Source organism: Pongo abelii, chromosome 17 (genome assembly GCF_028885655.2).
Source record: "Pongo abelii isolate AG06213 chromosome 17, NHGRI_mPonAbe1-v2.0_pri, whole genome shotgun sequence".
Lineage (NCBI taxonomy): Eukaryota > Metazoa > Chordata > Mammalia > Primates > Hominidae > Pongo > Pongo abelii.
This window is the reverse complement of record NC_072002.2, coordinates 63,944,814-63,967,317: the sequence shown is the minus strand read 5'-3', so window position 1 is coordinate 63,967,317 and position 22,504 is coordinate 63,944,814. Positions and strand designations below refer to the sequence as shown.

At 35.9% G+C, this 22,504-nt stretch overlaps 1 protein-coding gene across 11 annotated transcripts in view; it reads left to right on the top strand.

The window, feature by feature from the left end:
- The window catches only part of DYM (dymeclin), a 413,664-nt gene that overhangs the window by 271,464 nt on the left and 119,696 nt on the right, over window positions 1-22,504 (top strand). For all 11 annotated transcript variants that reach the window (NM_001133903.1, XM_054537559.2, XM_054537555.2 and 8 more), the window contains 1 exon segment: window positions 20,127-20,229. In NM_001133903.1, the coding sequence (NP_001127375.1) occupies window positions 20,127-20,229 (103 nt within the window).

Sequence of the window (22,504 nt, the reverse complement as noted above, 5' to 3'; positions counted from 1 at the left end):
ACTATTCACTTCCAACCAAGATAGAGTAACAGAGACTGGATTTACCCTTCTGCCTGAAACAACAACAAAAACAGACACAGTATATGGAACAGGGACTTTGGAGACACTGGGCATCAGGCAACAAAAGAAACAAATCCCTGAGAGATGTTAGCAATTGAGGGGAGCCCTGTGAGTATTGTAGCTTACTGTCTTGAGAGTTCCCAGACCACTGCTCAGAATTATAGCTAGTAAGCCAACAAATGGAATCATAAAAATACTCAACTGAAAAGAAGGCAGAAAAAATGGAAAAAGGGGGAAAAAAAGAATAAATAGGACAAATGGAAAACTACAGCAAGAGGATAGATGTAAATGCAACCATATCACTAACACCAGTCAAAAGAAAGCAGGAGGGACTTATCAGGCAAAGTGACTTCAGAGAGGAAACATCACCAGAATAAAGAAAATTATTTCATAACAATGAAGGAATCAGTGTATCAAGAGGACTATTATAATCCTAAATGTATACTTTATAACATACACATTTGAAGCAAAAACTAATAAAATTGCAAGGAGAAACAAATTACAGTTATAGTTGGAGCTTTCAATATCTCTTTGTTATTAATTAATAGAAAAAGTAGACAGAAAATGAGTAAGAGTGTAGAAGACTTAATACTATCAACCAGCTTCACCTAGTTGACATTTATAGAACACTCCAACCAATAACAGCTCCAGCCAAAACATTTGCATAGGAACATTTGCCAACAAAGACCATATTCTATGCCATCAAACAAGTCTCAGTAAGATTCAGGTTATAAGATTCCAGTCATGGAAAGCTTGTTTTCTGACAACAATGGAGTTATAATAGATATCAATAATGGATAGCTTTCTGGAAAATCCCCATATATTTGGAAATTAAATAACATACTTCTAAATAATCCATGAATCAAAGAAGAAACTAAAAGCGATTTTTAAACTAAGTGAAAATGAAAATAGAACATATCAAATGTTGTGGGATGGCTGCCACTAAAGCACTATTTTAAGGGGAAGGTATAGCCTGAAATGCCTATATTGGAAAGAAAGAAAGATCTCAAATCAATGACTTCAGCTTTCACCTTAAGAAACTAGAAAAAGAACAACAAATTAAGCCCAAAATAAAGAAAATAAAAATAATAAAAAGCAGGAAACACAGATATAGAAAACAAATGCAGTAGATAAAATTAAAACCAAAAGCTCATTCCTTGGGAAGATCAACAAAAATGATAAACCTTTGGCCAAGATTGTATGTGGAATTATTTTGGGCTGTATCTTGAACATATGATGGTTACACAGATTAGGTATCCCTAATCTAAAAATCCAAAATGCTCCAAAATTCAGAACTTTTTGAGCACTAACCTAATGCTCAAAGGAAACGTTCACTGGAGCATTTCAGATTTCAAATTTTTGGATTTGGTATGTTCACCTGGTAAGTATCATGCTGATATTCCAAAATTTGCAGGAATTCAAAATTAAAAACACTTCTGGTTCCAAGCATTTCAGATGAGGGAAATTCAGCCTGTATTGTGGGGACTCTGGACAATTCTATTATAAACCAGCTGGTCTATGTCTCATAAAACAGAATAACATGTTCTCTTTACTGGGGGATCAAGGATTAAATTAAAATACATTTATGTAAAAATTAAAGATTTTTTCATTGGCATATAAATATAGTTCTGAGTTATCTCAAAATCATGCTGTTCCAGGGAAACATTCATTTTGCTTTGGGTTTCTCTCATAAAATCATCTTAACCTTTACCCTTGACTTTTTCTTACCAGAGCACATCTCTTTTGTTTAAAATACCCATCTAACTCCAACACAACCTTGACTCTAGATGGTTTGCTCCATTTCATGACATGCGGTATTTCCAGTGATTCTCCAAATCAGAAACTGCATACTAACAGCCTGCAGCCTGGACTTAGGCTAGAGAGGTGCTCTGTTTGGTTTGCACAGTTTTTGTTTGTTTGTTTGTTTTTGGTTTTTTTAAGTTAGAATTTGTTGCTAACATATAGCAAGTTGGAACAGCTGGCAATGCGGAGCCCACAGTCCTCCATGCCAGAAATCAATTGGAACTGAATGGTGACTTTTTCCATAGGTTCTCTCTTAAAGGTTTTTACATTAATTCCCTCAATTTAACCATCACAGCAACTCTTAACTGCCACCATCATTATCACCAAGTATAAGGAAGCTGAGTCTCAGAAAAATTAAGTGTCAGAAATCCCATGAGCTATTAAATGGAGGAGTGGGTGTTTAAATACAAATGTGTCTGAATTATCCTATATTCCTTTCTGTATAACATCAAAAATGAAGTTATTTTATCTTTCATTTCAGCTGAAAAATCATTGGTATCCATAAATATTATATGATGCTAGCTATAGTGCCCCAGGTATCAAGTTTATCATGTTAAATTGTGCAAGGTTAAAATTTACATTCATTTGTCAATTTTCTTTAAGTTCCTTAATGTGGAGTTTACCATAGATTACTTTCTCATTTCTAGAATATTGACATTTGTTACCTGTACTGTCCATATAAGTTACTGATAAATAATTGAGAAAGGTGTTCACTTTAACATTGTTTTCCTATTTAAATTCTTTATTTAATATGATTCCTGTTTATGAAAATAACAACTAATCACTACCAGAGGATGAGGATGGGCACTGACATCTATAGTTTTCTGGTTTCAAAAGGAACACAGAAATTAAACTTCATTTTGAATAAAAGCTGTCCATGATTTAGATAATTTATATCTCTTATCAAGAAAAAAAGTCTTCCTTACAACGATAGACTTGTATAGTTTAGCTTAATAAATATTTACTTTTTGAGTGAACAGATTAGATTCTTTAATCTGGGACTGTTTGTTTCTATCTAAATAGCATTGTTATCAGACTAGAGTTAGGTTTTTCCATACAACAGATCACTGGACAAATAATTAAATACATCTATTATACAAAAGTAAATTGGAATTAAATACTAACATTTATAGTCTAGGTCATGTAATTTCCTCTACCAAAAGTAAGGAAAATATTAACCCTCTCCACTTTAGTATAAACTTTAAAGAAGTTCAACAGATTCATGCTTTGAATAAAGTATCTTTTGCTTTCTTTTTTTTGCCTTAAGTGGAAATGATGGTGCTGGTAGTAAGAGATTATTTTACTGTTGCTATCTCTGCTGATTAAGAATGAACAAAATACCAAAGCATTTACATACAGAGGAAGCAGTAGATACTTTGTGTTAAACAGACCTTGGGCAATTTACTTTCCCTCAGCTCCCTTCTCTGTAAAATAGGGATAGTAATATCTACCTTATGTTGACAATGATTTCTCTAAAGACCCAATCCTGTATTTGTTGTGTAATAGATACTCTGTAGGTGGTAACTATAAGCCTATTCATCGTTGTTGTATCATCATCATCATCTTCATCACAACAAAATGACTGGTTTTGACAGACCTGAAGATATATTGTGTGGTAACTATATATTCCAAGTCAAAAGTTGTGACATGGTTTGTAAGCAGATGGTAGAATCACATTAGGTGACATTTTAAGTACTCAGTATATCAAGAAACTTTACAGTAGGTGTCTTAAATTGGACACTGTTCAAACAAATTAGAAATGGAGACACTCTTTAAGCCTAATAGATCTTTATTGAATATTGGTCAAATCTCCTTATCAGTTGTAATTACAGTACAGTGAAAAATCTGTGTAACCCAAAGATACTGAGCTTCAGATTTTAAATAACTCGTAGCAAAATAAAGTTCAGTAATAGTCTCGTACATGAAGGCAGTGAGATCATTATGGAATGGAAGGAGCACTGGATTGGGAGTCAAAAGACCAGAGTTTTTCTGGCTCTCAGAACACTTTGTGACTGTGGTCTAGTTGTCACCTCTCTTGTTTTTCGTCAACACTCAAAGAAGGGAGCTGGATTACATTGTGAAGATCCCAAATATAATATATCAATGTCTTTCAGTGTGCTGTAATGGGAATTAACTGTAGCTTTTGAGCCAGCAGAGGGAGCACGAAGCATGAATTTATGTCTGGGTTTTAGGAAAATGGGGGTGTGGTGGGGGGGGGTTACATGGTTAAACATTAATCACAGTTCTTAAAATAGATTATTTCCTATCAGGTTATGCCCAACTTGATTTGATCTATATTATTATCTGGAGATGGTGGCATTCTTACAACTACTGATAGAATTCTACCTCTATAATTATCGGTATTTATAATAAAGGACTATATTCCAAAAGTACATTTAATCCATGGTTATTTTTGAGGATTACTATCGTTCATTTTCTCTATTGTTAGTTTATTTTTGTTAGAAAGAATTATAATTTTATCATTTTGGAAATATTCTGTTGATATTGAAATAACTGGGCTATTTGAAGCCATAAGAATCTTTAAGTGATACCTCATTTATCTAGCATTATTGGGAATTGTGCAGTCCACATATTTTCCAAATAACAAAAGTATGTTTCACTAAAGCAGCACCTTAAAAATGTTAAAAAGTATTTGGGATAGAGATCTTGCTGTTGCAGACTTCTGTGAGTTTGAAGTAAAGACCTTACACACATTTGAATCTTTTTCTCATTGCTGCGGGGTTGTTGATTTGAGCATGTACTGATGTACTAAACCATAGTGGAATTTTTTGCTCCTTCTTTGATGTTGAGGCCCATATTTCTCTTTTTTGTCACACTACTCTTAGATTTTTCCCATTTCCACATATTCCCATTCTGGTTTTCCTTTCTTCTTTGTTGCTTTTATTATTTAGAAGCTTTAGCTGAGGAAGCCAGTAACTGAGCTTTATGAGAACTGTGTTAAATTAAGACTCTAATTTAAGGCCTAAGGAGTTAAATCCATGGCTTTCCTATGGGCATTGATAACAACTTCATTCATGGAAATTGTTCTGTCTTTGTGGTTTTGGTTTATGTATTAAGAGGTTGGAAAGGGGGCTACTTCTTTATTCAGGATGAGTCACAGTAGAGGTGGGTTTCTTATGAAGTTACTGTAAAATATATGATTGGTTTTGTGGTTTTTCTAAAAAGTAGTTTTAGAACTTTAACTCAAAGAATATCTTATCCACCAGTCAGTAGATATTTTATTTATAAGGAAAATGAGGGATCATTAACCCACTGAAACCATTGGTATATACAGGAGGCATTGTGGAAGTGTTAAAAGAAGAAAAGAAGAATGGACATCTGTGCCCTTGAACTTGTATTCGCATAAGAAATGAGACAAACATACAAACAAAAGAGAAAGGAAGACATGGGAAAAATGTGTAGGACAAGTATAAATTAATAATTAGGTACACAAAGATCAAAAGGAAGTTGAAATAAATGAATAAAGTTTTTACAGACATAAGATTTTTTTATAGTGATGAAGCTAATAGGTGTTGAAAAAAGGCATTTACCAGTAAAGACCTATAATTCCAGCTAAGACTTCCTGTTCCTATGGCCATCCCAAAGACTAATTATATTCACTAAATTAAGATTAAGGGCTAAGCAAAAAAGAAATTTCAAAGTTCCAGTTGGGATTCTCAAATTAAGAGTCCAACACCTGGGAAATATTTTGGCTATCAGTTGTGTTATAACGTTGTTATAGGTACTCTGCAGCATTTCCCCAAAGTTAGCAGTATCATGTTTCCTGTGACTATCTTTGTAAAATCTGACATATAGTAAACATGCTTTATTTGGTAGGTTTCCCCTGAGAGGAAATTTCTTTACACTTAGGAAGTGCCTTATGACCTGTGATAATAATAACTTCTACACTGCCATCCTGGCTCCTCTTGTGCTCACTGTGAGGTCATTCCACTTTCCAAATGAATTTTCTCATTCAGTGTTATTTTGATCCCAATTATTCCCATAAATTAGTGACACTGTGCCATAGGATTTTTTAAAAACTGGACAGATTTCCTTGGCATGCAGTTTTCTCAAGAGACTAAGAAAGGGTCACCGAAAAAGACAACCAAACTTCTTTCAAGTCAGAAAATCTCTTTCTTTACAGAATATAATTTTCTAATAGAGAAGAGAAAATACCATAAAACTTCTAACAAGATTGATATCTTTAGAATTGCATACTAATTATAAAAAATTAGTCTTTCATTGTAGTTTAGTTTATAAAGGATACACATTTTTAAAATACATTATGCATGGAATATGTATAAAAGGAGTAAAGTGCTTTTGAGATAAATTACCAATTTTTAATTTTGTAATTTTAGCTAAATAACATTTCTGACCAAATCTAGTCAAAATTGGAAAGAAGCCAAGCACAGTGGCTCACACCTATAATCCCAGCACTTTGGGAGGCTGAAGTGGGAGGATCATTTGAGGCCAGGAGTTCGAGACCAGTGCAGGCAACAAGGCAAGACTTCATCTCTGCAAAAAAAAAAAAAGCCGGGTTTGGTGACACATGCCTGCTGTCCCAGCTATTCAGGAGGCTGAAGCTGGAGAATCACTTGGGTCCAGAAGCTTGAGGCTATCATGAGCTATGATTGTACCACTGTACTCTAGCCTGGTCAACAGAATGAGATCCTGTTTCTTAAAAAAAAAAAAAAAATTGAAAAAAAAATTGAAAAAAAAATGTACTTATGTTAAAAACACAAATGAAATTTGCATGAATGTTTTTGTGGAAAATGAAAATAATTGTCTTTAAGCTAATGTTAGATTCCCTTATTTCAGTCTCTTATAAATTTGATAGTATAGTTACAAGAGTGTATATTGACAGATTGTATATTTTATCCATTATTTTCAACATATTTTATCAGTAATAATTTTTGTAACATCATTTTTAAGTTGTTAGCCATCTTTCAGTTTTCTTTCTATGTCTTCCATATTTTGACTTCAGTTACTTTAGCTAGGGGAAATTCAATTCCTGAGTTTCAGCATTTTTTTTAAGAAACATTGTTTAGTCCAATACTTTGCCATGTTGTATGACTAGTTATTATTGGGTTTACATATAATTTTTGATTATGCAGTCATACCATGAAGATCATACTGAATGTTGTACTATAATTTTGAGTTCTTGCTAAGATACATTATGTGTTTTTAGTATTCTAGGATTGGCTTCTCCAGTTATAATGCAGAGTGTGCCCTTTTGGTGGGAACCTCTTTCACTAAATATCACACATATATTTCTTTGTCTTTTGCTTTTACTATATATAGAGTTTTTGAAGATGAGTTATTGTGTTTTCTTTATAGTGTTGAAATATGGAGCAGTAGGTTCTACTAGAACATGTGTGGTGCTTAGTGTACTGATGGACACATCTGTTGTCCATGCATTATGCTGTGTACTGCTAGTCACAAGACATTTGCATTTTAACAAGCATTACTTGACAGTCAGCAAGCTGGTGGTGCTGAGTTTTGTTATTTTGTTCTCCACCTTTTATGCCATAAAATCAACACCATTTTAGCTCTTGTCCTGAATGGAAATGAATTTTAAGCTAGTTATTATATGCCTAAAATAATGTTTATGGTTATTAAGGCAATGTGAATGAATGGGCAGTTTACCCTGCCCTAACCTTGCTTCTTTGTATAAATGTCAGTGTTCTTAGCAAAGATTGTTATGTAATTAGTCTTTCCTTCATTTTAACTTTTGGTCCTTAAAGATAAGATTTTTAAACTAAAATCAACTAAGACTGTTTGTTTCTGATTTTGTAAGGCAAGAATACTGACGTCATTGCAGTTACTTTTATTGGAGTAAGAACGATAGAAAAGAAGATAAACCATCAATTAGTAGTAAGCATATTTTAGACCATGTTGGGTGCAGAACACTGTCCAAGGATCTACAATCAAGGCCTTAAATGAACTTGGCATTTGGAAAAATACATGTTTACAGTACAAATATGCATTACACTTGTGTGTAGCAGTTTAAGAGCAACTATGAAGCCACATATTGAAGCAAACAAATAATTAAGATGACATAATTTGATAGAGAAAAAAAGCTTGGGAAGTTACTGTTTCTATTATAATCTGCAAGTAAAAAGAGACAAGTTTCATAACATGAATTTGTTCTGTCTTCATCGGTTTTGATGATTTTTTTTTGTTATGGTGTATTAATTCTCACATGTTTTCCATATTTGTTAGAACCATCGTTATCTGTCCCTTTCTCCTTCAGCCTTTTCCCTCAGTTCTCGCTCTCTCTCTGTCTCAGCTTAAGTTCACTTCATTCTCTCTTCTTGCACAAGGGTTTTCTCTGTGAAGCTAAGCGTGACCATAGCCAACTCCAGGATTACGTTTTTACAATCTTCTAACCAGAGAGCAAAAGCGGCTTTCTCACCCTTTCTAGTTAGTAAAATCCTAGGGAATATTTCCATCTGGCTCAACTAGAGCTTATATTTATTGACCAATCTTTGTGACTCAGGGAATGAGCCTGTGTCATAATCTCACTTTTTTCAGGAAAGTAGTTTCTGTTCCTGAAAGTAGGGGGTGAGAGTGAATCATATTGGACAGGAAAAAAAATAGCCATCATAATTAATAAATCTCCATATAAGAGATAATGAAGTGGTGTAATGAGTCCATGGTCTAGACTCGGATTACCAGACTGTGAATTCTAGCTCTTTCATTTATGAATAGTATAGTCCTTGGCAAGTTAATGTACTTCTGTATGTCATCACTTAAAATGTGATGTTAATAGTAATACTGTCTTCATTAAGGAGTTGTATATTTAGTTAACAAATATAAAAGGTTAGAGAGATGTGTGGCATAGAGCACATTCTCAGTAAGTGCTAGCTGCCATCATTCTTATTATCTATATCATCATCATACAAAAAGATACCATTGGGACCCATCCTAGGAATGTAAGTGTGGTTTAACATGCCATAATCAATCAGTACAATCCACTACTTTATTAGACTTAAAAAGAAAACTATATGATCATCTCAGTAGGTACAGAAAAAGCATTTGACAAAATTCAATGGCCATTTATGAAAAGAAATGAAACCAGCTTTCACATAACAAGGAATAGAGGGAATTTCTTCATCCTGACAAACAGCATTGATGAAAACCCTACAGCTAAAATCATACTTAGTGAAAAATGATACTTTTCCCCTAAGATCAGGAAAATGGCAAGAATATGTACTCTGACCTTTATTCAGTATTGTACTATAGGTCCTAGCCAGTGCCATAAGTCAAGAAACAGAAATTTTTAATATCCAGATTGGAAAAGAAGATTTAGAACTATCTTTTAAATTCTATTAACTATTTAGCTATTTGCACAAGACATGAATATGTGTTTTAAAAGTCCTAATGAATCTACAAGAAACCTATTAGTATTGCTAAATGAGTTTAGCAGGATCACAGGACACAAAAAGGTCAGTATATAACAATTTTATTGTTGAATTTACTGTTAAATTTGTTATTGTCAGTATATAGCAAATTTATTTCTACATTCTTGCTATGAACAATCAGTAATTGAAAAATAATGCCATTTATGGCAGCATCAAAAATGTGAAATAACTTAAGAATAGACTGAAAATACATTCAAGACCTGGTACACTGAAAACTATAAAACATTGCTGAAAGAAATTAAGGAAGACCTAAATAAACAGAGTGATTTTATCCTCATGGATTAGAGACAGTATGGTTAAGATCCTGAAATTGATCTATACATTGAACACAATCCTAATCAAAACCTTACCAGGTGATTTGGTAGAAAATGACAAGTTGATTCAATATTATACAAAGGACCTAGAATAGCCAAAAGCAATTTTGACAAAGCCTAAGTTGGAAGACTCACACTACCTGATTTCAAGATTTACTATAAAGCTGATGTAATCAAGACAGTGGGCTAGTAGTGTATGACAGATTTATGGACCAATGGAATTGAATAGAATCAAGAAATAGACCAGTGCATATATGCTCAATGAAATTTCAACAAGGGTGCCAAGGTAATTTAATGGGGAAAGGATAATCCTTTTCAACAAATGGTACTGGAACAATTAAATAGCTATATGCACAAATTAAAAAAAAAAACACCCAAACCAATTAAATAAATTGTGACTCTTCATGCCATATACACGTATTAACGCAAAATGGATCATAGACGTAAATACAAGAACTAAAACTATAAAACTTAAAACAACTATAAAACTATAGAAGAAATCATAGAAAATCTTTGGGATCTTGGATTAGGCAAATATTTCTTAGATAGGACATAAAAAACCATTTTTTTTATTATTATACTTTAAGTTTTAGGGTACATGTGCACAATGTGCAGGTTTGTTACATATGTATACATGTGCCAAGTTTGTGTGCTGCACCCATTAACTCGTCATTTAGCATTAGGTATATCTCCAAATGCTATCCCTCCCCCCTCCCCCCACCCCACAACAGTCCCCGGTGTGTGATGTTCCCCTTCCTGTGTCCATGTGTTCTCATTGTTCAATTCCCACCTATGAGTGAGAACATGCAGTGTTGTTTGATTTTTTTGTCCTTGCAATAGTTTGCTGAGAATGATGGTTTCCAGCTTCATCCATGTCCCTACAAAGGACATGAGCTCATCCTTTTTTATGGCCGCATAGTATTCCATGGTGTATATGTGCCACATTTTCTTAATCCAGTCTATCATTGTTGGACATTTGGCTTGGTTCCAAGTCTTTGCTATTGTGAATAGTGCCGCAATAAACATACGTGTGCATGTGTCTTTATAGCAGCATGATTTATAATCCTTTGGGTATATACCCAGTAATGGGATGGCTGGGTCAAATGGTATTTCTAGTTCTAGATCCCTGAGGAATCCCACACTGACTTCCACAATGGTTGAACTACTTTACAGTCCCACCAACAGTGTAAAAGCATTCCTATTTCTCCACATCCTCTCCAGCACCTGTTGTTTCCTGACTTTTTAATGATCACCATTCTAACTGGTGTGAGATGGTATCTCATTGTGGTTTTGATTTGCATTTCTCTGATGGCCAGTGATGATGAGCATTTTTTCATGTGTTTTTTGGCTGCATAAATGTCTTCTTTTGAGAAGTGTCTGTTCATATCCTTCGCCCACTTTTTGATGGGATTGTTTGTTTTTTTTCTTGTAAATTTGTTTGAGTTCATTGTAGATTCTGGATATTAGCCCTTTGTCAGATGAGTAGATTGCAAAAATTTTCTCCCATTCTGTAGAAAACAAACCATTTTTTAACAATGTGATGAACTGATGAATTTCATCAAATTTAAAATTTTTGCCCTTCAAAAGACACTGTTTTTTGAAGAAAATGAAAAAGACACACTGCCCCACCACCACCACCCACAGGCCATAGACTGAGAAAATATTTACAAAACTTATAACTGATAAAGAACTTGTATCCAGAATATATAAAGAACTCTTACAACTCAAGGAGGAGAAAAACAACCCATTGTTTTAAATGGGCAAAGATTTGAATAGACACTTCGCCAAAGACAACATATGAGCACTAGAAAACTCATTTGGAAAATGCAAATTAAAACCACAGGGAAAATTACTTCACACCCACTAAAATGGCTAAAGTTAAAAAGACTGAAATGCCAAGTGGTAGCAAGAATGTGCAACAGTTTAGCAGTTTCTTATGGAGTGAAACAAATAACGTACAATCCAGCAATCCTACTCATAGTTATTTATTCAAGAGAAATGAAAACATATGTTCACACAAAAACCTGTACAACTGTTTACAGCAGCCTTCTTCATAATAGACCAACACTGATAAATAAAGAAATTGAGGCACGTCTGTGCAATGGAAAACTACTCAGCAATAAAAAGGAATGAATTACTGATATACAAAACAGCATGGATGCATTTGGAAAGCATTATGCTGAATGATAGATGGCAGACACAAAAGAGTACCTAAGGTATAATTCTATTTGCAGGAAATTTTAGAAAAGGCAAAACTACAGTGATAGGAAGCAGATCAGTGGTTCCCTGGAAGGGTGAGGGGAAGAGTATTGGAGCAGGAGATTGAGTGTAAAAGAGCCCAAGGGAACTTTTTGGGATAGTGGAAATGTTCTGTATCATGATTGTAGTGATGGATTACATGAATGTTTACATTTTTCAAAAACATTTTTCATTGCACTGTCTACTTAAAATTTGTGAGTTTTATTATATAAAGATTATTTCTCAATAAAGCTGATTAAAACTAAGGTAACCAGTAGCATAGGGCTGTCATTAAGGACCACCAGTGGTTCAGAAGCAGGGAGAGCACAGGTTTGAGAAATCTTTCCAAGAGGGTGTGGAATCGGTGGTATGGGGGCTGTAAGGACTTGTAGGAGAGGAGGAAGGACGGGTGTCTACACGTAGAGGGAATCAGTGTCTGCAGCTGAGAGCATGGTACGTGGTGTGAGATTTGGTTTCTAGCTCCCACTCCACCTCTAATAATTTTAATAGTTTTTTGTATTTATTTATTTTTTTTTTTTTTTTTTTTTACATTTTAGTAGCTCTTTAGGATTTATAAAGAACTTTTGTATTCACTACACAATGTAAATTTGATCACGGGTCAAGTACCTAACTCTCTACACCTAGGTTTCTTTATCTGGAAATCTTCTGCTCCCAGGCCTTTTGTGGAGTTCAGTTACTTCTCTTTTCCCCCATGACTGCTGTTACTAGTGTGTTAGAGGAAGAACTGAGGCATGGAGAGAGAGGTTGGCTGAGAGTTGTGAGGATTGGCAGGGCTCTCCTAGGAAATGTCTGAAACTTTCAAAGACAGAACCTCCACACCCCCTCCCAGTAAGTGACCTTTCTGTGATGTGTTCCCTTTCCCTTCGGAGCATTACTCTAGCACTCTGCTCCCCAGCAATGTTCAACTTCTTAAAAATCTACACCTATTTTCTGTACTTCCTCACATTCTACTTATTTCTCAAGTGCTGCAGTCCAGCTTCCACCTCCTCCTCTCCTCTAACAGTGGATAAAGTCACCACTGATTTGTTTCCTTGTGCCAAATCCAGTGACTTCGTTTTTTGGGGTTTTTTTTTGTTGTTGTTTTTGTTGTAAATCCTACTTTACTATTTGACAGCTTTTAACAGTGACTATTATTTCCTCCTTAAAATTGTTCTCTTGGCTTCCAGAACGTCTTTCTTTCCTAGTTCTTCTCCTATTTCTTATTTAAGTGACCCTTTCTGGCCTCTGTTCACCCTTTCAGTCTTTGTGTTTCCCACAGTTGCTTTTTTTTTTTTTTTTTTTTTTTGAGACAGAGTCTCACTTTGTTGCCTGGGCTGGAGTGCAGCACTTGAGAATCTCAGCTCACTGCAACCTCTGCCTCCCGGGTTCAAGCGATTCTCCTGCCTCAGCCTCCTGAGTAGCTGGGATTACAGGCACGTGCCACCACGCCTGGCTAGTTTTTGTATTTTTAGTAGAGATGGGGTTTCACCATGTTGGTCAGGCTGGTCTCAAATTCCTGACCTCGTGATCCACCTGCCTTGGCCTCCCAAAGTGCTGGGATTACAAGCGTGAGCCACCACACCTGACCTCCTACAGTTCTTTCTTACATTACACAATATCCTTGGGTGATCACCTCCACTTTTGTGATTGCAGCTGATGCAAATAACCTAAAATTTCTCCTCCCCTGTCTTCTGAGCACCACATTAGTATTTCTAAACTGCCCATCTGCTTCTTTCTGACCATCTCCACCTGTTGTTCCTGAGCACCTGTAGGTTTCCTAGAAGATTTGTTAAGAGCACAGATTCTAGAGCCAGCAATGCTAGCATTGACTCCTGACTCTACCACTTAGCTGTGTGCCTAGGCAAATTACTCTCTCCGGTTCAATTCCATCATCTATTTACAGAAGGGGGAGGGAGAATGGATAATGGTAGGACCTACCTCACATGGTTGTTAGATGGACAGCACTTGATACATAACTCATAACTGCTGCTACTGTTATTAATTTCTTTGTCTTCCTGAGCGCTCTCCCTCCCTTTTAACTTGTTTGTATTCCTAGCATGTCAGTCATCTTATCAGCTAGCCACTGTGTTTCCCAAGTTAGAGACCTCAGTCAGCCCTGATTCCCTTCTTTCCCTCTCCATGCTGTCTCTGCCTTCCACATAGCTCCCATTTGCTTTAAGGCCTCCTCATCTCTTTATTTGGATAATATGGACGTTTCCTAAAGGTTCTACTTCTACTCTTGTTCACTTGTCATCTCCTGTCCATCCTTTTCTCCAGGAGCAGAGGAGTCTTTCTGGAACAAATAGAATTTTATACACTTGGCCCACATTGCTCAGGTCAGTGGTTTTCAACCTTCGGTTCTAGGAGCCCTGAAGTTCCATGGTAGGGACTCTGTGGCCACCATAGATGGCAGGGCATAGGGAGGAGGCTCAGGACATAGATGCACAAGGAGTAATCTGCCATCCTTACTGCTGAGCCCTGCCTCCCACCTCACACCTCAATACCAAAAACAGCAGCTTTGCGTTGATCACTTTCTTATATTGTAGTCCTGCTTTCATAGAACGCCTCTGGCTTTCAGGATAAAGTCCAAGGTCTGAGAGAGACATAAGAGGCAGTTGATGAGCCATCCTCACTGCTACCCAGCCTCATTGCTGTGCTCTGCTGTGTACTCAACACTTGATGCACGTGCAGTGCTGCTTCCCCCACCCACAGGACTGGTATTTCTCTGCCCAACTCACCTTTGTGGTTGCCTGATTTGCTCAGCTGACTCCTAATTGTTTCTGAAGATGCAGTGCAGGCATCATCTCCCGAAGTGATTTCCTCTTTCTCCCTTCAGGTGCAGTTGGGCAGTCCTCACCTGTGTTCCCCTAACATTCCATGTTCACCTTCAGTCTATTTAGGCACATCCTTTCTCACCTGACCGCGCCCTCTGGGGAGGCAGGACAGAAACTGTGTTGCTTTTGCTTTCACATTGCCTGGCACATACTAGGCCCTGGGTAAATATTTGACTCACTGTCTGTCTCAGTGGCTAAGCAAGATGAAATGCAGACCTCTTAGCATGGTCCATGTGGCCTTTTTTATTTGGCCCCTCTTGTCTTACCGGCTTCATTTCTTGCCACTTCTCACCCCTGTGAGTTTTCTCTATTCTTGCCTTATAAGCTATGGGTATTTCCTTGAAATCTCCCAGTGCCTTTCTAAACACTTTCCCCCTTCTGAATTACTCTTCCTTCCCCTTTGCTTTTCCAAACAGCAAGTCCTCTAACCTTCAAGGCCACGGTCAAGATAGATTTCCTCTGTGGAATGCACCTAATCTTCCCCCTGTTCTCCCACAGCGCTCTCTTCGACCCATGGCATTCTCTGATTTCAGTATTGTAGTTTTTTTTTTTTTTCTCATCCCAGTAAACTTGAGTTCCTTGGGGGCGGAGAGCCATGTCTCTTTCATTGTTTTGTAAGACTGATGTTCCATTAGCTTCTCACTCCGAATAGAATAAAAGTCCAGGGCTTTTGATGTGCCATAAAGCGGCCCTTCACAGTCTGGCTTCAAACTGTCTTCATTCTGGTGTCATCTCCTGCCACCATCTGTGCACCCTACACTACAGCCATTTCCACCAGCTTGTGATTTTCTCAGCGTGTTCCCGTTTGGACTGACCACACTTATTCTGTTTACATGCTGCTTTCTTTTGTGAAGTGCTGTCGTTGGCAGGGGCTCTGTTTTCTTCAGGATAGCATGTTCTTTTTATCAGATTTTTAAAATGTTATGTAATACTTCCTGCATACACAAAAAATAGAGCAATATACCACTCTCTCGTGTATGTATCCAGTGTTACCAAAAGAACATTTTATATCTACTGTATATGTGTCCATATATATATAGAGAGAGAGAGAGAGCGAGTACTCATGTGAGAGCTGGATTCCCTTTTTCCTCCTTCTTCAGAGAACAGTGGCTATCCTAAATGTAGGATTTATCATTTCCATATGTATTTGATGTTATTAATATATTTTATCTGTAAATGATACGTAATATTGTTTTCCATTTTAAAAACATAAAATCCGCTTGTTCATATTTTCTAAGGATTCCTGCCTATTTTTTACTCAGTGTTGTTTTTGAGATTTATTAATATTCATACATGTAGCATTAGATAATTTTAAATTGCTGTATAATATTTCGTTGTATAAATATCCCACAGTTCATTTACCCATTCTGTTCTTGATTAGTGTTTTGGCTGTTTTCATTTTTTAAATTTGTAATGAACATTCTTATGCAAAAAGAAAAACTAGTCTTTTTCAAATTTTAAAAAAGTATTCTAGCAAATAGATCCCAGCTAAGTGAATATTAAGCTAACTTAAAGATCATTTTTATTTTTAAGACTGATTTTTAAAATGAAATTTATCCATTTACATACAAACATCATATATCTTTATTATTCTGATTAGCATTAAGCTAGGGGGTAAGTACGTTGAGTGCAAAGCTTTAAGCAAAATTTACTCTTTTCACTCAGCAGTTTGCAAAGTCATGTCTCATATACATTTTGCCTTAAAAATGTTAAATAAAAGCCAAAATTAGAATGTTTAAATAAAACTTTGAAAGCACTTGCTATAAGATTTTACTAAAATGCCTGTTAAATTGTATGATAGTAACAAAGTAAGTGTGAATTCTCTGTTTCTCTTTGATGGAGAGCGGAATGTGACCTCAAATGATCTATTCTTACAGAGAATTTCTTAAAGGTAGCTAGAAGCAGTATCCGCAGCTTCTTGGGGTATACCATTTCAACATTTATGTCCTTAGTAGTAAAATTTTCCATTATGCTCAACCAAAATATCTCATGTTTGAATTGAAGCTCACTTCCTTGTTTGGTGTCCTACTATCAAGCAAAACAGCGTGTTCATACTATCTTTTAAAATCAATAAACAAACAAACTAGCCTTTCTTCTCCAAAAGAAACAGTTTCAAGTGTTTTTTGCTCTGGTCCCTAGGACTGTTTAATAATTTTCTTAAATTGATGATGAAAGTTACTATAGATCACCTCTATTGTTCTCTGATAGTGCACTAATAGGGGACATGCACACACACACACACACACACGGAATGTGAGAATGAACATCCCAGGTTTGCTGAACTCAGGAAGCACCTCCTGAGTTCTTATTTTTTCTTCAACTCAGCAAAGTATGCTGCTGTGCTTCACTTGTTCCATTTCTTCGTCCTAACACCAAGAAGCTCACTTCTTTCAGGTGTATTTATTGCTTTTCTTTTTTTGTTTGGGTAGCCAATTTATGTTTTTGAGTCTTGCCACACCTTGTGCAAGAATTGACTACCCAAAGTTCTTTTAGTCTCAAAAAACTTCGGAAATTCCATTTATTCCATAAAATATACTGCAACCAATTAGAAGCATGGTACTGATTTCCTTCTGTATGCATTTCCATGTAAACATGTCTTATAAACAATCCCAATTTTTTACCTTTTTTTTTGCATCTCCTGCAAAATAATTTACATAGTTGAAAATATGGACCCCCTAATGCAGTTCAGTATTATGTTCAGTTACTCTTACTGAGCAGTTTTGCTTCAGGCAATTTATCCTAAAGATAGTCTCACTCAGGCATGCTAATACTTATTTACAAGGGTGTTCATTTCAATGCTGTCTATAATATAAAAATTTTGGAAACAATTGCAGTGAGTGATCAATAATGGACTAAATAAATTACGGTATATCCATATCCTTTGATATCAAGTAACAGTAAACACTCATGTGTTTGTTGAATGAAGGAAGGAATATATTGTTAGATGGACAAAGTGCAAGGTACAGCATAGTGTATATTTCATGGAATAGAAAAGATGGATATATATGTATACAGTATGCATTTGTTTACATGCATTAATGCATATAATGTTTCTGGAATCATACACAATAAACAATATTAGTTATCAGTGGGTCATGGGAATAATGGTGAGTGGAAAGTATGGTGTTTACTGTTAACCTTAAAAAGGAATGATAAAGCAAAACTAAACCTCAAATGGAGAAGACCCAGAAAAATAAAATGATTGGAAAAAAGTGTGTGTGCCCTTATGTACTGAATTCTGTTTTCTACTTCTTGTATAGTACCTCCATTCCAATTTTCTTGCTCTCTCCTACTTTTGCCTCTGTGCTTTGCCTTCTATTTGGAAGTGCCTCTTATTCTCTCTTGCATAGATAACTCTTTCTTCTTTTTCAAGACATTGTATAGGGCCTAAGCTGACCTTCATGAAACTTCACTGGAGTATTTCATTTCAAGAGTGTTTCATTTCAAAGAAACCGTTCGTTCAGATATATTCTCAGCATGTAACCAGTATCATAAAATTTCATACTTATTCATTCAGTAATTATTTCATGTAATTATTTTTCTTCCCACTTTATTTACGTATAAACGTAAATAATATTCATTACCTCTGTTATGTTTGTTTTGTACAACATCTAACATTACCAATAAATATTAAGGAATTTTTTTCCTTGATGATATTAGTTGAAACTTAATCTAGAAAGACTACTTAGTGGCCCTGTCTTCAACAGATATCCTTTTTAAACCATCTGAAATAATTACAGATTTTCCTCAATTGATATTTAAATAAATATTTTATTTGTAAGGGGATTACTAAATACTACAGTGAAGTTTTGGCATGAAAAAAAATACTACAGGCCATACTTCAGATTTTTATGGAAAGTACATTGAATCAGAATTGCCTTTATTTTTAAGCTGCCATCTATCCCAAAGAAGAATCCTTTCTTTATTAGATACAATAAATTTAATATTGGGATCATATAATTACAATAAATATCTCTGAAGTTCTTTTATTAGGCACATAAGTATTTAGGATTGTTATGTTTTCATGGTAAACTGGCTTTCATCATTATAAAATCTCCCTCTTTATCTCTAGTAATAATAATATTGTTCTTAAGCCTACTTTGTCTGAAATTAATATGGCCACTCCAACTTCCTTATAATTAATGTTTTTATAGTGTGTCTTTTTTGTATCCTTTTGTTAACTTATCTGTATCTTTAAATTTACAAGTGTGTCTCTTTTAAATCGCACATGGTTGGGTCTCGCTTTTTTATCCAGTCTGAAAATCTCTGACATTTAGCTGGAGTGTTTAGTGCATTTATATTTAATGTAAATCAACTGGATTCTTTGAAGATTGTTTGTTTTGCTCTATTAGGGTGCCTCTTAGAATAAAGTAATTTGCACTCTAGAGTAGAATAGCCTGACTCCTAAAGCATGGCCTTTCTAAGAATTCAACTGAATGTTCATGTTCATTGACTTTTATCTTCTGGCTGGTTGGAGCTCCAGTATCCCTCAGTCTGTTATGGTCCCCAAAATCTCTGTTTAATTTACAGCTCCTGGGTAGTTGTTTACTGCCACACCTTGTGGAGTCTTGCTCTGCACATTACAGCTTAACATTTCTACAAACATTCAAGAAGACACTTCGATTTCTGGACCTGCTTTCTGGAAATTCTCTCCTCTCTAGTATTCTGCCTTGCAAAATGCAGTTGCCACAGCAGTGTTAAATTCCTCTCTCTGTCTTAGCTCAGCACAACACTGCTGTGTACTTTTTGGGTCCCACCTTCCTGGACCATAGTCTGCAATGTTCCTTGAGACAGAAGCTCACCATTATGGGGCTCATCTTTATCTCCCTTTTGTTAGGGATTATAATCCTTTACTTCACATGTTGTATAACATCTGAAAACAGTTGTGTCATTTTTTTTTTTCGTTTTCAGTTAGTGATAGCAGGAGAGTCAGTCCAGTATCGGTTAATCTATCATGGCCAGAAGCAGAAATCTTATAAAACATTTCAAATCATTATTTTTGAGAAATAAAGCTATAATACAGAACCATAGACTCTGTACAACAGTAGAGAAATAATCTTGTCCAACGCACTTTTTCAGAAGATGAGAAGATACATAAGCTCAAGTGACTCGTAGTAGATTGCACTATGAGTTAGCCATAGTCTACATCTCAGGTTTTCTCCACTGTTCTTTTCCCTATAGTAATCTTATGAAAAATGCTCCTGTGTTTGAAACATAATTTTAAACTGTCATTAAAAAATTTTTTAGAACTCTTATGATTTAAACATCCTCCCCACTCCTTTTTTCTTACATAAATAGTATTGTTAATCTTGCTGTTAACACAGGCATGAAGAAAGAATCATTTACAAGTATATTTTAGAATAATTGACATGCTGTGGAACTATGTATTTCTACAGAAGACAGAAAAGAAAACAGTTCCTTTAATATAATTGGTTTTTTGTTTGTTTTTCCAGTTTATTTTCTTTGCTGTCTAAAAAACACAACAAAGTTCTGGAACAAGCCACACAGTCCTTAAGAGGTTCGCTGAGTTCTAATGATGTTCCTCTACCAGATTATGTAAGTAGTTACCTTATTTCATCAATAAAAAATTTTCCTTTCGGCCAGGCACAGTGGCTCATGCCTGTAATCCCAGCACTTTGGGAGGCCAAGGCAGATGGATCACTTGGTCAGGAGTTCAAGACCAGCCTGGCCAACATGGTGAAACCTGTCTCTACTAAAAATGCAAAAATTAGCCATGTGTGGTGGTGCACACCTGTAGTCCCTGCTACTTGGGAGGCCAAGGCAGGAGAATCACCTGAATCCGGGAGGCAGAGGTTGCAGTGAGCTGAGATCATACCCCTGCATTGTAGCCTGGGTGACACAGTAAGACTCTGCATCTCAAAAAAAATAATAAATAAATTATTTCATTGTAAAATTTATAATAACATTACCCCTCTCTTCTCAAAATCTTACTATGCTGAAAATCTTTGCTGCCTGAGAAACCTCTAATATGCAAATAAAAGAGTGATGTCTCAAATCAAGGGAACAAGTTGTAAATGATTGTTAACAAGTGGTTGAAGAAAATCAACCCTAAACCAATAATTTGTACATAATTAAGAATCTTTATATCTGAGTTGAGAAACCCACTCAAGCTAATAACACAACAACAAAAGCAGGGATGATTTTATAGGAAGTATGCAAAGATTCCTCACTGAACTTAAGGGGAGCAAGTACAACTGGATTTCCCAGAGATCTGGAACCTAAAATTGAAAAGCCATTGAGTCCTGTTTTTGGGGTCATTTCGTTTTTGGTCTCTGCTTCCTTTTGCTTCTGCTTTATTCTGCTGCTGCTTTCTACCATCCAGGTTTATCTGTTTGCTTACTTGGACCTAAAATAGCAACCCCAGCCCTTCCTCTTCTTCCCTCCAACCTATAAGCATGTCCTTGTGAGTGCAGTGCCTTTAGCTGTCTTAAAGTCCTCATTCTCAATTCCTGAGAAAGAGAATCTAATTGGCTCTGCTCTCATCAGTATGTGTCTCCAGTCTTACCAGACATGGTCAGAAGAGAGCAGCCGTAACATGTGGACTTTCTTCCATCCACCTTAATGACGGAGAGCTTATTACCAACTGCTACCGTTGAATGTGCCATCCAAAACTAATGTTGAAACTTAATCCCCAGTGTGGCAGTATTGAGAAGTGGGACCTTGAATAGGTGATTGGATCCCTTATAAATGGATTAATGAATTCATGGATCAATCAGGGGAACTGGTAGCTTTATAAGAAGAGGAAGAGAGACTTGAGCTAGCATGTCAGCATGCACTATGCGATACCCTGCATCATCTTGGGATGCCAGAGAGAGTCCCCACTAGCAAGAAGGTTCTCACCAGCTGCATCTCCTTGACCATGGCCTTCCCAGCCTCCATAACTGTATAAATTCCTTTTTCTTTATAAATTACCTAGTTTCAGGTATTCTGTTCTAACTGACAGAAAATGCACTAAGACATCACCTGACCTTAGAGGATGCTGATGGAATAGAATAGAAACAGCACAGGGGTGAGCATAATATAATAATAGGAAAGAGAATGTGTTATAAATTTTCTTAAAGTAGTGTGACTACCTGTGACATTTCTTATATTTTGGAATATGGCTTAGATGAAGATGCTACAAATTATCTTGCCATTAACCACAGGAGAAGTTCATCAAGTTCTAATAAGGACGGCTCTAAATCTCCAGACAACAACATAGTGGGTTGGTATTTAGAAACTTTATTAGAGAACTCTTTAATTCTGAGTTTGCAGTGATGATGCATACCAGACAGCTGTAGAGTTGCCTTGCTTCTTTCCTGTGGTTTGTTTCGTTTCTAAATGGTTGTCCTGATATGAGACTGGGAACAGTACCCAGTCCAGATATCAGTCAATGATAAACAAAGATAGCTGTGTGCAGCCACAGCCTGACTGGTGCTAGTTTTTCCTCGTGTGTGTGTGTGTGTGTATGTGATGTCACAATCTGTCATCCCCTTAAGGTATTAAGTTTATAATTCCAAAATGTATCTTTTGAGATTTTCCTGTTAAGTTGAATGTTCTAACTTTTTAATTAGCATAACAGCTTGCTTAATTCTACACTTGCCATACCTGTGATAAGAAAAATATATCTAATAACTGTTTAGAAACCCTATCAGGGTCAGGGTGGCAGTAGGGAGTTGTGTTTACCAAAAACTTGAATTTGGGTCATCTGCAAATGTTTTGTTATTTGTAAGCAATTATTATTTGATTTATGTAGTATTCCTGTGCCATTTACTCCACAAAAATGTGTTGAATATGTATAGTTCTGAAGTTCTGATGTTGCCTTAGTAGC